The 15,892-nt window shown below is 36.2% G+C and overlaps 2 protein-coding genes across 3 annotated transcripts; both read right to left on the bottom strand.

The window, feature by feature from the left end:
* Positions 1 to 59: 59 nt before the first annotated feature.
* lsm4 (LSM4 homolog, U6 small nuclear RNA and mRNA degradation associated) lies at positions 60 to 15,396 on the bottom strand. Of its 2 annotated transcripts, XM_058072643.1 has the most exons (6): positions 15,251 to 15,391; positions 14,741 to 14,782; positions 13,798 to 13,896; positions 12,554 to 12,734; positions 10,668 to 10,782; positions 60 to 461 (listed from the first exon to the last, which is right to left on the bottom strand). In XM_058072643.1, exons 1-5 carry the CDS (start codon positions 15,251 to 15,253, stop codon positions 10,679 to 10,681), a joined length of 429 nt encoding a protein of 142 aa, XP_057928626.1. In that variant the 5' UTR covers positions 15,254 to 15,391; the 3' UTR covers positions 60 to 461; positions 10,668 to 10,678. The 2 variants fall into 2 exon arrangements, with proteins under 2 accessions (XP_057928626.1, XP_057928625.1); XM_058072642.1 differs by lacking the exon at positions 60 to 461 and having other exon boundaries at positions 10,165 to 10,782; positions 15,251 to 15,396.
* On the bottom strand, positions 455 to 5,636 carry LOC131129261 (transcription factor JunD-like). Its single transcript, XM_058072637.1, has one exon. It carries the CDS (start codon positions 5,484 to 5,486, stop codon positions 4,683 to 4,685), a length of 804 nt encoding a protein of 267 aa, XP_057928620.1. The 5' UTR covers positions 5,487 to 5,636; the 3' UTR covers positions 455 to 4,682.
* Positions 15,397 to 15,892: the final 496 nt, after the last annotated feature.

Here is a 15,892-nt window from a genome sequence, read left to right as displayed (position 1 = left end):
AACGGAACATGACCATTTCAGGAGATTAATTCAGATTAAGAGAACAATTAATCAGTATGACATGCACCTGTATTTATTTAAGTATTATATTTTTCCCTCTAAATTTCCACAAGAACAGACTTAAATGAGGGCAAAGCATGCAAAAAAAATTTTTTTTAATATATATATATATATAACCGCTTCCATGCTATTTCGGGGTTCTAACATGGGCGTTGTAAACACGTCAACTCGCCAGCGATGATTTTTTTTTACGCCAATCATCAAGTCGAACCGTTGGGGATTAATTTAGCATCCTGCGTGGTGATGACTGTTAAAATGGCTCCCTCGGTTAATGTCTTCCTCTCTATATGAACCGTACCTTAGTGTTGACTGATTCAGGCTTGCAAAAAAAAAATGTTCAATGCCGGGGTCTGCTTGTGAATGAATGCGTCACTCGGTTCCAACTCCAAAGCAATAAGTACCTACAAGAACACAAATAAGGGGGGGTTCGGATTTGAGATCTTGTACGGGAATTGAACAACATGCTTTTTGTGTCACTGCCTCGTAAAAAAAAAAAAACATCTTCAGTTTGGGCCAATAAGGTGAAATAATATAACCGTGTCTTTGTTTTTTTCTGTACTTTGTTGTAAAACAATAAAAGTATTGCTAACAAACAGTGTATTCTTATTTGGGTAAGGATTTTGTGTGGGTTTATTCCGGGGAATTCCTCACAGAGTCGAACAAAATTCCACAATCTCAATCAGGATGTGGCTGAAGTTTTGAAAAAAAATGAAAGAGCCATTTTGATCATTTGTAATTGATACAATAGAGGATCACAATAGATGTCAATACAACAGTGAAAAGGGAACACGGGAATAAATAAATCAATAAATAATACATTGTGATGTAATTGACTGATTGCACCATAAGACACTCACTCCGCTGTGGGCTACATTCCAGTTTGTAAACAACATGCAAACAACCAGTAGGTACAGCAGAGTAGTCAAATACATAGAAGTACAACTGCAGTTTAGCAGTATTACATTTTATATTTTTAATTTATATTTATACATTTTAAGACATTTTAGTTTTTGTGTTACTACCCAACCTTCCATAAGTGGGTCAAAAATGACCCGGTCAGGTTGTTTTCTTGAAATATCTTCATAATGAACATTTTTCATCATTTCATATTCCGGGTATTCCTAAAAAAAAAAACATGTTTTTAATATCATGCCATTCACATTTTTAACTTATTTTTATACATTTTAAGAAATTTTAGTTTTTGTGTTACTACCCCAACCTTCCATAAGTGGGTCAAAAATGACCCGGTCAGGTTGTTTTCTTGAAATATCATCAAAATGAAAAAAATTTATCATTTCATATTCCAGGTATTCCTAAAAAAACATGTTTTTGACATCATGCCATTCACATTTTTAACTTATTTTTATACATTTTAAGAATTTTTTGTTTTTGTGTTACTACCCCAACCTTCCATAAGTGGGTCAAAAATGACCCGGTCAGGTTGTTTTCTTGAAATATCTTCATAATGAAAAAAAATTTATCATTTCATATTCCAGGTATTCCTAAAAAAAACATGTTTTTGATATTATGCCGTTCACATTTTTAACTTATTTTTATACATTTTAAGAAATTTTTACTACCCCAACCTTCCAAAAGTGGGTCAAAAATGACCCAGTCACGTTGTTTTTTTTAAATATTGTCATAATGAAAAAAAATTTATCATTTCATATTCCAGGTATTCCTCAAAAAACATGTTTTTGATATCATGCCATTCACATTTTTAACTTATTTTTATACATTTTAAGAAATTTTAGTTTTTGTGTTACTACCCCAACCTTCCATAAGTGGGTCAAAAATGACCCGGTCAGGATGTTTTCTTGAAATATCTTCATAAATGAATAAATTTTATCATTTCATATTCCAGGTATTCCTAAAAAAAACATGTTTTTGATATTATGCTGTTCACATTTTTAACTTATTTTTATACATTTTAAGAAATTTTTACTACCCCAACCTTCCAAAAGTGGGTCAAAAATGACCCAGTCACGTTTTTTTTTTTAAATATTGTCATAATGAAAAACTTTTATCATTTCATATTTCAGGTATTCCTAAAAAAACATGTTTTTGATATCGTGCCATTCACATTTTTAACTTATTTTTACACATTTTAAGAAATTTTTACTACCCCAACCTTCCAAAAGTGGGTCAAAAATTACCTGGTCAGGTTGTTTCATAATGAAAAAAAATTTATCATTTCATATTCCAGGTATTCCTCAAAAACATGTTTTTGATATCATGCAGTTCATATTTTTAACTTATTTTTATACATTTTAAGAAATTTTAGTTTTTGTGTTACTACCCCAACCTTCCATAAGTGGGTCAAAAATGACCCGGTCAGGTTGTTTTCTTGAAATATCTTCATAATGAAAAAATTTTATCATTTCATATTCCAGGTATTCCTCAAAAAACATGTTTTTGATATCATTCCGTTCACATTTTTAACTGACTTTTTATACATTTTAAGAAATTTTAGTTTTTGTGTTACTACCCCAACCTTCCATAAGTGGGTCAAAAATGACCCGGTCAGGTTGTTTTCTTGAAATATCTTTGTAATGAAAAATTGTTATCTCATATTCCAGGTATTCCTAAAAAAAACATGTTTTTGATATTATGCCATTCACATTTTTAACTTATTTTTATACATTTTAAGAAATGTTTACTACCCCAACCTTCCAAAAGTGGGTCAAAAATGACCCAGTCACGTTGTTTTTTTTAAAATATTGTCATAATGAAAAAAAATTATCATTTCATATTCCAGGTATTCCTCAAAAAACATGTTTTTGATATCATTCTGTTCACATTTTTAACTTATTTTTATACATTTTAAGAATTTTTTGTTTTTGTGTTACTACCCCAACCTTCCATAAGTGGGTCAAAAATGACCCGGTCAGGTTGTTTTCTTAAATATCTTTGTAATAAAATTTTTTTATCATTTCATATTCCAGGTATTCCTCAAAAAATACGTTTTTGATATCATGCCATTCACATTTTTAACTTATTTTTATACATTTTAAGAAATTTTTACTACCCCAACCTTCCAAAAGTGGGTCAAAAATGACCCAGTCACGTTGTTTTTTTTTAATATTGTCATAATGAAAAAATTTTATCATTTCATATTCCAGGTATTCCTCAAAAAACATGTTTTTGATGTCATGCCATTCACATTTTTAACTTATTTTTATACATTTTAAGAAATTTTAGTTTTTGTGTTACTACCCCAACCTTCCATAAGTGGGTCAAAAATGACCCGGTCAGGTTGTTTTCTTGAAATATTTTCATAATGAAAATTTTTATAATTTCATATTCCAGGTATTCCTCAAAAAACATGTTTTTGATATCATGCCATTCACATTTTTAACTTATTTTTATACATTTTAAGAAATTTTTACTACCCCAACCTTCCAAAAGTGGGTCAAAAATGACCCAGTCATGTTGTTTTTTTTAAATATTGTCATAATGAAAAACTTTTATCATTTCATATTCCAGGTATTCCTAAAAAAACATGTTTTTGATATCGTGCCATTCACATTTTTAACTTATTTTTACACATTTTAAGAAATTTTTACTACCCCAACCTTCCAAAAGTGGGTCAAAAATTACCTGGTCAGGTTGTTTCATAATGAAAAAAAAATTTATCATTTCATATTCCAGGTATTCCTAAAAAACATATTTTTGATATCGTGCCATTCACATTTTTAACTTATTTTTATAAATTTTAAGAAATTTTAGTTTTTGTGTTACTACCCCAACCTTCCATAAGTGGGTCAAAAATGACCCGGTCAGGTTGTTTTCTTGAAATATCTTCATAATGAAAAAATTTTATCATTTCATATTCCAGGTATTCCTAAAAAAACATGTTTTTGATATCATGCCATTCACATTTTTAACTTATTTTTATACATTTTAAGAGATTTTTACTACTCCAACCTTCCAAAAGTGGGTCAAAAATGACCCAGTCACGTTTTTTTTTTAAAATATTGTCATAATGAAAAAAAATTATCATTTCATATTCCAGGTATTCCTCAAAAACATGTTTTTGATATCGTGCCATTCACATTTTTAACTTATTTTTACACATTTTAAGAAATTTTTACTACCCCAACCTTCCAAAAGTGGGTCAAAAATTACCTGGTCAGGTTGTTTCATAATGAAAAAAAAATTATCATTTCATATTCCAGGTATTCCTCAAAAACATGTTTTTGATATCATGCAGTTCATATTTTTAACTTATTTTTATAGATTTTAAGAAATTTTAGTTTTTGTGTTACTACCCCAACCTTCCATAAGTGGGTCAAAAATGACCCGGTCAGGTTGTTTTCTTGAAATATCTTCATAATGAAAAAAATTCATTATTTCATATTCCAGGTATTCGAGGTAAAAAAAAAGTGAAAAATGAAGATGTTTCTAACATGAAATCATTCTTGTGTGGTCCTAAATATAATACTAAATATCATACAAGTGATTATTACGAACCAAAATAGCAAAATTGTCATTCTAGTATGGGTCATTTTTGACCCACTTATGAAAGAACAAAAACAAAACAAAAATAAATAATAATTGCTCCAAAATCCAGTGCTGAAGCTGCCTTGTGATGATGGATGAAGACATGTCACGTGTCCCGTCTAGTGCACCGGAACCTCATGCGGAAGCAGCTGACATCCACTGTTGACGTGGGTGAGGACTTTCTCCTTCAGCAGGGCCACTTGCTCCCTGAGGACGCTGGCCGTGGAGGCCAGGTCGGTGTTCTGGTTCTTCAGCGTCTTCACTTTGTCCTCCAACCTGGAGATGCGCTCCAGCTTGCGTCTCCGACACTTGGAAGCCGCGATGCGGTTTCTGAGCCTCTTCCGGTCGGCTTTGATGCGCTCCTGTGAGTCCATGTCGACGGGAGACAGCGGCGGACTCTCCCCGCCGAAGGTCTGCACGTCCGGGACCGTCTGAGGCTCCTCTTTGGGGGGGTGGACGCGGGGAAGATCCGGTTCTATGGACGGCGCAGCCCCGAAATGGTTAGACAGCGGCGGGGGCGGAAATGGGACCGTGTCCGTTGAGTAGTTCACGGTGGTTCCGAGGGGTCCGGTATCGTAACTGCTCAGGTTCGTATACACGGGTCGGTCCAGCTGCGTCGCGACGTTGATGTTAGCGCCCAGATCCAGACCCCCGCTTGTGGACTGGTTCTGCTTGTGGAGATCCTCCAACGCCTTCACGAAGCCCTCTGCGAATTCCTGCTCGTCCGTGGCGGTTTTCGGGTACAGGAAGTGGGTGCTGGCCGGCGTGGTGGTGACCATCCCGTTCGACTGAATGATCAGTCTCTCCAGTTCCGGCGAAGACAGTTTCAGCAGACCCAGATCCGGGGAGCTCAGAAGTCCGTCTGTGTCTCGCAGGTGCGGCTTCATGGTCGAGTCCGTCAGACTCAAGTTAATGTCCTTCATTATTCTTTCTCTTAATGCTGCGACTTTAACAGCGGCGCCCTGCCCATAACCTGTCAGACAAGCCGCGGGGCGAACTGACTTTGTGGTCCCCTTTCGTTTGCTTCCGCTATTGGCGGCTGCTTCGAAGCAAATGCACGCGCTGGTAAAAGCGCCTCGAGCCTTTCTAAGGCGCTGGATTTTGTGTTATGTCACAGCAGCGCATGCGCATTGGCGACAAACCGCGTATGAGACCGGATGCTCTTTGATTGTTGATGACGACACAGAGACGTGGATTAAAAGTAAGATGTCTCACTCTTCTTCGCAAATCGCCAATCAATCTACTCCAAAACCATTTCAATGTACACAAATGTGAAGTTCCCCGAAATAATTTATTTTTTATTGATTTATTTTTTTGACAAATTTCACATTATAGGGCATAAGCAGGCTAATAAGCAGGCTAATAAGCAGGCTAATAAGCAGGCTAATAAGCAGGCTAATAAGCAGGCTAATAAGCAGGCTAATACTAGCCTACTACTAGTAGTAATAATCAGAAAAAGAATAATGATGATAGTAATAATAATAGGCTAATTAATAATATAATAATGATTATTATATAATAGATCACTGTCCACTGGACAGAATGGTTGGCAGAGCTTGAGCAGCGGAGAGAGAGAGAGAGACAGAGAGAGATAGAGACGGAGAGAGACAGAGAGAGACGGAACGATGGAACGATAGAACGATAGATAGATGGAACGATAGATAGATGGAACGATAGATAGATGGAACGATAGATAGATGGAACGATAGATAGATGGAATGATAGAACGATAGATAGATGGAACGATAGATAGATGGAACGATAGATAGATGGAACGATAGATAGATGGAATGATAGAACGATAGATAGATGGAACGATAGATAGATGGAACGATAGATAGATGGAACGATAGATAGATGGAACGATAGATAGATGGAACGATAGATAGATGGAACGATAGATAGATGGAACAATAGATAGATGGAACAATAGATAGATGGAACGATAGAACGATAGAACGATTGATAGATGGATGGATCGATGGAACGATAGATGGAACGATAGAACGATGGATCGATAGAACGATAGATGGATCGATAGAACCATAGATGGATCGATAGAACCATAGATGGATCGATAGAACGATAGATGGATCAATAGAACGATAGATGGATCGATAGAACGATGGAACGATAGATAGATGGAATGATAGAATGATAGATGGAACGATAGATGGATCGATAGAACGATGGATCGATGGAACGATAGATAGATGGAACAATAGATAGATGGAACAATAGAACAATCGATAGATGGATGGAACGATAGAACGATTGATAGATGATGGATCGATGGAACGATTGATAGATGATGGATCGATGGAACGATAGAACGATAGATCGATGGAACAATAGATCGATGGAACGATAGAACGATAGATGGAACGATAGAACGATGGAATGATAGAACGATAGAACGATGGAACGATAGATGGATCGATAGAACGATGGATCGATGGAACGATAGATAGATGGAACAATAGATAGATGGAACGATAGAACAATCGATAGATGGATCGATGGAACGATAGATGGAACAATAGATAGATGGAACAATAGAACAATCGATAGATGGATGGAACGATAGATAGATGGAACGATAGAACGATAGAACGATGGAACGATAGAACGATGGAACGATAGAACGATGGAACGATAGAACGATGGAACGATAGATAGATGGAACGATAGATAGATGGAACGATAGGACGATGGAACGATAGATAGATGGAACAATAGATATATCAATGGAACAATGGATCGATAGAACGATGGAACAATAGAACGATGGAACGATAGATGGAACGATAGATAGAACAATAGATAGAACAAGAGTTCATTGGTTTCCGCACCTTGGCACATTTGTTCCATAGAACAACGGCATGAACGGAGTGAGCCCTTTTGCCAGTCATACCATCTCTTTGTCTCTTTGTGGGTAGAGGCGGGGCCGGTAGCATACACACACAGGGTACAAGAAGACTGTAACGTGGTAGAAATCAATATTGCAATATTCTGTCATATTTTTTTTAAAAATATTTTTTCATTGACTTTTAATAAAAAGTATTATGTATTATATGTATTGTTTCATGACATACGGCTTATTAGTTTAAAAAATGCATGTGGAACATATAGAACGTATGTCAATCATCACTATGTCTTTGGTCCATCACAGGTGGGCTCCATTGATTACTGCAAAGCCAAGCGTGGGTGGATCACATGGAGGTGCTTGAGATGTGAAATCTAACAGTGGTAAAAATGAAGCGTGTCCATTTATGAGTCTTAGTGCATGCATATTTTTTTTAGCCTTAAACCGTCCTCGGAGTTATCGGAATCGTTCTGGAAGACAAGAGATTCCAGTGACTTCTATAAATATGTTTGTGCATCTTAATATCCTTATAAATTTAGCCTTTATCCCCGCAGGAAGTGATGACGTGTGCAGCCTGCCTGCATCAGCAGCAACGGCGAGTCGCCTTCATGCTCATACTGGTAGAGGATGGGAGACAAACGTGTGTGTGTGTGTGTGTGTATGTGGGAAGATGGGAGGGAGCATCGGGGGTTACCATGGCAACACAAGCAGGGTGACGCAGGTAAGAGCAGGGGAAGGCTAGGGAGGTGGTGATTGGTTGGCAACTGCATACATTTGTGTGTGTGGAAGACATTTTTGGGTAGCCAAGGGAGAAAAATGGGGACTATGCAGACACGCTCACATGGTATCGCACATTTTTGACATGCTTGGACTTGGACTCTCACTGTGGCATATGCACATATATGGTAATGGTTGGTGCGGGACCAGTTCTAGGCTTGCAGTCAGAAATCTTATGGGGGCTCCATGTATACCAGCGTCGAGCACTATTTTTTTTTTCTATACCGGTATAGATTCTTCAAATGATATTAAAATAAACAACCCGAGTTGTAGAAATTAAAAATTTCTATATTTATATATAGAAATGGTCACACTAAAAAGATGCTTTGATAAGAGATTGTCCCTGAACTTAAGTAAAACTAGGGTCTCAAACACGCGGCCGACACTACTTTGAGGCCCCCGCCTTGATATGAAAGTTTAATGTTAGTTTGATATGGATGCTGTATGGTATCATGTACCCAGAAAAAATTATTACGTTTGATTCATGTTCATGTTAAAGGTTAAATAACTGTTAATAGTTATCCTCCCTATCCGTGTGGAAGTGGTAAGTTTTGGGCTATTTAAGTTGAAAGGAAATAACTTGAAGGCTACCGTTTAGGTCGCTAGCTCTCTAGTTTGCGAGTTAGCATGTGTCTCAAGACCCTGCAGTTGCGCAATATGTTGTAAATCAGGGGTCTCAAACACGCGGCCCGCGGGCCAAATGTGGCCCGCAGGACACTGGTTTGAGGCCCCCGCCTTGACATGAAAGTTTAATGTTAGTGCGGCCCCGCGCAAGTTTGATATGGATGCTGTATGGTATCATGTACCCAGAAAAAATTATTACGTTTGATTCATGTTCATGTTAAAGGTTAAATAACTGTTAATAGTTATCCTCCCTATCCGTGTGGAAGTGGTAAGTTTTTGGCTATTTAAGTTGAAAGGAAATAACTTGAAGGCTACCGTTTAGGTCGCTAAGCTCTCTAGTTTGCGAGTTAGCATGTGTCTCAAGACCCTGCAGTTGCGCAATATGTTGTAAGTAAAAAGAGTATAAATGTGACTATAGTCGTGTTTTGTCATGTCAATTAAAAAAAAGATAAAGAATTATCCCTCAGAAAATACTTAGCAAAATATTTATAAATCAGGGGCCTCAAACATGCGGCCCGTGGGCCAAATGTGGCCCGCAGGACACTAGTTTGAGGCTCCCGCCTTGATATGAAAGTTTAATGTTAGTTTGATATGGATGCTGTATGGTATCATGTACCCAGAAAAAATTATTACGTTTGATTCATGTTCATGTTAAAGGTTAAATAACTGTTAATAGTTATCCTCCCTATCCGTGTGGAAGTGGTAAGTTTTTGGCTATTTAAGTTGAAAGGAAATAACTTGAAGGCTACCGTTTAGGTCGCTAGCTCTCTAGTTTGCGAGTTAGCATGTGTCTCAAGACCCTGCAGTTGCGCAATATGTTGTAAATAAAAAGAGTATAAATGTGACTATAGTCGTGTTTTGTCATGTCTACAGGGCTCTAATAATGCTTTGTTCATTTTAATATGAAAATAATAATAATATTTGTCTACCCACCAACTATATGTGGTTTCTTAAGTTTTTATTATTTGCCGTTTTATTATTATTATTATATTTATTTATTTATTTATTACTGATTGATTTTCTTTATTCTTGATTTATTTATTTTTCATCTTATTTTGTGTAGAAAAATAAAAAGTAAGATATTTGAGAACAGTGGAATGTTTTATCAGAGCTTTTATTGTAGAAAATTGGAACCAAAGCAAAGTTTTTTTTAATTCGCACTGAAAAAGTGTGTATATTTTTCTGTTTTTAATAAATGCGTTTTTTTTTTTTTTTTTTTTTTTTGGAAAACCTGACGCAGCCCAGTCTCACCCAGACCCGAGCTCCAGTTGCCCCCAAGTAAATTGAGTTTGAGACCCCTGGTATAGAATATGTATGGATAGATGTACTTCCACTTTAAACAAAAGCTCGTTTATTCCCATGTGTGCTCATGTACATAAATTACAGCATCTCTAGTCATAAAAAAAACAGAACCAAACCATCATAACCACATTATGTTGGCCTTGCACGCTAATAAGAGCTCTTATTTCCTTTACTTTTGTCACACAAATACTTAAAAAAAAAAAAAAAGTGTTATGACATAAAGACTACTGCTGTACCTCCACTAAAGGGGCTGCTAACCACAAAATAGAACGGTCGGCAAACAGAAACTAAAAACCTTATTCCAGTGTATCACATGACAAAACGTCTTGTGTTTGGAGAAATAACACTTTTTTAAACAATATATTTTAATAATAAACAGCCTGCCAGCTAGATGTAATATACTGGGATAAGGTTATTGTAATAATTAAAAAAAAAATACAAATACCATTAATCTGGAAGAAGCTAAAAACAGGCATCTTTGTACGTGAGTGCTGAGGAAGATGTTGTGTATATGCGTGTTTTTTTTTTTTCTTACATCCCAACAGGTTAGTGCTGGTTCTTCATCCCCTGTGGTTTGCCTGGTTTCTTATCCTGCTGCTGCTGACCTCGTCCGGCGCCGCTCATCCCTCGACCCCGACCCCCAAACACACCTACGGGAACCGAGAGGAGGAACGTCAGCTGGAGAAACACAACGATGTGACGTCTCAGCTGAAAAGTAGCCATTGGTTGTCCTAGTTCAAACTAGCGTCCTGCGAGCCACATTTGGCCCGCGGGCCGCGTGTTTGAGACCCCCGCCTTGATATGAAAGTTTAATGTTATTGCGGCCCGTGCAAGTTTGATATGGATGCTGTATGGTATCATGTACCCAGAAAAAATTATTACGTTTGATTCATGTTCATGTTAAAGGTTAAATAACTGTTAATAGTTATCCTCCCTATCCGTGTGGAAGTGGTAAGTTTTTGGCTTTTTTAAGTTTAAAGGAAATAACTCGAAGGCTACCGTTTAGGTGGCTAGCTCTCTAGTTTGCGAGTTAGCATGTGTCTCAAGACCCTGCGGTTGCGCAATATGTTGTAAATAAAAAGAGTATAAATGTGACTATAGTCGTGTTTTGTCATGTCAATAAAAAAAGATAAAGAATTATCTCTCAGAAAATACTTAGCAAAATATGTATTAATCAGGGGTCTCAAACACGCGGCCCAAATGTGGCCCGCAGGACACTAGTTTGAGGCCACCGCCTTGATATGAAAGTTTAATGTTAGTGCGGCCCGCGCAAGTTTGATATGGATGCTGTATGGTATCATGTACCCAGAAAAAATTATTACGTTTGATTCATGTTCATGTTAAAGGTTAAATAACTGTTAATAGTTATCCTCCCTATCCGTGTGGAAGTGGTAAGTTTTTGGCTATTTAAGTTGAAAGGAAATAACTCGGAGGCTACCGTTTAGGTGGCTAGCTCTCTAGTTTGCAAGTTAGCATGTGTCTCAAGACCCTGCGGTTGCGCAATATGTTGTAAATAAAAAGAGTATAAATGTGACTATAGTCGTGTTTTGTCATGTCTATAAAAAAAGATAAATAATTATCTCTCAGAAAATACTTAGCAAAATATGTATAAATCAGGGGTCTCAAACATGTGGCCCGCAGGCCACTAGTTTGAGGCCCCCGCCTTAATATGAAAGTTTAATGTTAGTGCGGCCCCGCGCAAGTTTGATATGGATGCTGTATGGTATCATGTACCCAGAAAAAATTATTACGTTTGATTCATGTTCATGTTAAAGGTTAAATAACTGTTAATAGTTATCCTCCCTATCCGTGTGGAAGTGGTAAGTTTTTGGGCTATTTAAGTTGAAAGGAAATAACTTGAAGGCTACCGTTGAGGTCGCTAGCTCTCTAGTTTGCGTGTTAGCATGTGTCTCAAGACCCTGCAGTTGCGCAATATGTTGTAAATAAAAAGAGTATAAATGTGACTATAGTCGTGTTTTGTCATGTCTATAAAAAAAAGATAAAGAATTATCTCTCAGAAAATACTTAGCAAAATATTTATAAATAAGGGGCCTCAAACATGCGACCCGCCGGCCAAATGTGGCCCGCAGGACACCAGTTTGAGGCCACCGCCTTGATATGAAAGTTTAATGTTAGCGCGGCCCCGCGCAAGTTTGATATGGATGCTGTATGGTATCATGTACCCAGAAAAAATTATTACGTTTGATTCATGTTCATGTTAAAGGTTAAATAACTGTTAATAGTTATCCTCCCTATCCGTGTGGAAGTGGTAAGTTTTTGGCTATTTAAGTTGAAAGGAAATAACTTGAAGGCTACCGTTTAGGTCGCTAGCTCTCTAGTTTGCGAGTTAGCAAATAAATAATAAAGAGAATGCAACGTCCGTTCTAGTGGATGAAAAGTGGGAGCAGAAAAAAACATGACCTCGGCCTGCTCCTCCTCTCCCTTTGCCCTGCTGTTTGTTCTGCTGGGCGCCTCCCCGTCCTCGACCCTTCGACACTACCTCCTCCTTCACCATGTCGATGATCTCGTCTGGGATTCGCAGATACTTGATGGTGCTTCCTCGGATGTAGCACTCGGGCATTCTCCAGAACTTGTCACCATCCTGTGAGAGAGAGAGAGAGAGAAAAAAAGAGAGAAGTGAGGAGTCACATTGCTGGACTCAAAAGAACTTCCTGGCACCAACGATCAGGCACTACTTTAAAACAATCTTCAATCCTATGAGAAAGTGCAGTGAGGAGTGATTTATGGTAAAGGTTTTATTTCATTTGAACATGCATCAGATTACAATTGAACGCATCACATAATCAGTTCCCAGTTCCACATGTCCAAAAGGAGTAGGAAGAAGCAAAACTTATTAAATCCTACCCCTCCATCTGGTACTTTTACAATCAGTAACTGTTACATTTGATCACTTCCTGCTTTCTTAATTAAATTAAATTAATTTAATAATTAAATTAAATCTTAAAAATTTAATTAAATTTTAAATTAAATTAATTTAATTTAATAATTTAAGCAATAAATAAACTAAATTTGAAACACTTCTATGCTAGGATTAGATTAAATTAAATTTAATTAAATGTAATTAAATGTAATTAAATTTAATTAAACACTTCTATGCTAGGATTAGATTAAATTAAATTAAATTAAATTAAATTTAATTAAATGTAATTTAATTTAATCTAATCCTAGCATAGAAGTGTTTCAAATTTAGTTTATTTATTGCTCTAATACATGGGTGTCCAAAGTGGGGCACCACCGCAAAGTCTAAATTGAATTTAATTTGGAAAACTACGTTGGGGAAAAACCTTTACTATGAAAATAATGAAATAAAAAATATAAAAATAATGTAAAAAAAAATATATCGCAAGAAAAAAAATTCCAATTATTATTTTAGAAGGAAGTTAAAATGATCTACGTACAGTATATGTCAAAGCTGAGATGCTGTTTTTTTGTTCTTGAAATAAACATATAGAACTTCTTAGCTTTACAAAATATCATTTTCATTTGTCAGTATGTGGCCCCCCCTTGGGGGGGGAAAAGTTTGGACACCCTTAAATTATTATTATTATTATTGTTATGTAACAATAATAACGAAATGTTATCATCATCATCTTAAATCAAGGAAGGAAATGAAGTGAGATAATAAGTCGTAATCTGAGTCGTACCCGCGAGGTACAAATGACTTCTCTTAAGTTGATGTTCATCCAGTTGTCACAGCTGACCAGGTGACCGTTATACGTTTCTCCATTCTTCAGCTCCACCAGCTGTAAAAAAAAAAAAAAAAAAACAACAATAAAAAACATGACCATGGACAAAAGGATTTAACCATGTTGTTATTTAAGCAAACTTTGACTAATTTCATATAATTGTACCTTTCTCCTGATATTTTATAACAACAAAAACACTAAATAACACTGCATTTTTTTAGGAAAATCAGGCCACATCAACTCCAAAAAAAGCCCCAATGGTGGTACTCATTATTTTAATTAGCGTGTATATAATATCTGACTTTTTAAACCTAAACTTGCCATTGTACTGCTGCACAAACACCGATTATTCTCGTGTTTCCCAACCTTTCTTGAGCCAAGGCACATATTTGACATGGATTGCTCCCTTGTATAAATGGGAGAACATGGATGCGCAGATTATTATCATTATTTTGCACTATGACCCATTTACCATTGCACTAAAATTAATATATCTGCAATATGTCTGCTCCTGCATATGCTCCTGTGCAATACTATGTGTATATTTTGGATATCTTGTATATATCTTGTTAAATTGCATTTTTTACTCTACTTTTATATACTTTTTTTTTAACTTGACTACTGCACAGAAAGGAGAAGCTCTCCAATCTCTTGTACATCTTGTATAATGACAATAAATGGCCATTCCATTCCAGATCCATCATGTGCTTTCTGCCATCTTGTAAAAGAGCATTTCATTGTTTGCCTGTCACAATGCGTCGTTGAGATAGATAAACAAAAGATATATTATTTGTAGTAAATACATCACTTCCAGAGCAGTGAAACTGCATCATTTCCCAGTGTATACCGCAGTACTGTAGTTAGGAATCACTGTACTTATTAAGATTCAATATAGTCTCACCATTGGATGGTTCTGGGCGGTCTTCAGCAGAGACAAAGGAAGCTGTAAAATACACGGACAGACTTAACATTATGTGACAAATAAAATGTAAAAGTATTTCGAGTATTTCGCTTTCACACAGCAAGAAGGTGCATGAGTCTAACACCAGCGAGTCGAAAGTCTGGAGACACTTTGCTATGCTATTGTACGAGAAAGTGTCTCCAAACTTTTGTACGTATGAGATACATAAAATATATAAGCTGTGCAGAAGGACGAAGGTTTGCTGTATCATGTACACTTTCATACAGGTGACTGGCTATCATAAGTACATAACTATAAATGTTAATAGAACGTTATGTGCTTAGAGCTAACTTACCTAGCTAGCTAGCTAGCTAGCTAGCTAGCCACTGAGCGGTATTCATTACTGCTAATGCTCACATCCCAGTTAGCAACTCCAAATGCCAAACAAACGGTTTATCTTTACGCGAGCCACAATATACAAGTATTTAAACACCACAGTAAGCTACGTACCATTTTGATAGAGAAGTTTTTTTAAATATTTAGAATCCTCTGTGCCTAGAAATTACTGCTTTCGGTCCTTCACTTCTTCTTCAGATAATGTTAAGACGAATTGTGGCTACGTCGTTAGCTGCCGCCATCTACAGGTGATAACAGGTATGACATCAACACTGCATTTGAGGTGGAAAAGACTACTGAAGTAATTATTTTCATGTGAAATTATTACATTATAATACCGATATAAAAATGTACTCGAGTGATATTTAAAAAAATAACTGATTTAAGTTGTACTCAGAATACAAGTTACTGGTGTGGTTACTTTTAAAGAAGGAGGAAGTTTTTTACGGCCAGTTTCGCCACAGTGTATTAATGCATTTTTTGTTGAAATGTTTCGACTCAGTAACAGATTAAGATTTAAAATGCAAAAAAGATCAATCAATGTCAATGGCAATGCGATTGTTTTTTTTTTTTTTAAAAGACTGTTTACAGATAAATATAATGTATGTAATGTTGTTGCCAACGCTATGGAAATGACACGACTGTGGTCGATAACAAGCTTTTTATTGCACAAAAATAATGACTACTGTCGCCGCTAAAACCACAGCCAGCATTTTAAATTTTTAATTTTTAATTTTTATTTTTATTTTTATTTTT

This window comes from Doryrhamphus excisus, chromosome 5 (assembly GCF_030265055.1).
Source record: "Doryrhamphus excisus isolate RoL2022-K1 chromosome 5, RoL_Dexc_1.0, whole genome shotgun sequence".
In the NCBI taxonomy this organism is placed as follows: domain Eukaryota; kingdom Metazoa; phylum Chordata; class Actinopteri; order Syngnathiformes; family Syngnathidae; genus Doryrhamphus; species Doryrhamphus excisus.
The sequence above is the reverse complement of the archived record's forward strand: the minus strand, read 5'-3'. Positions and strand labels throughout refer to the sequence as shown.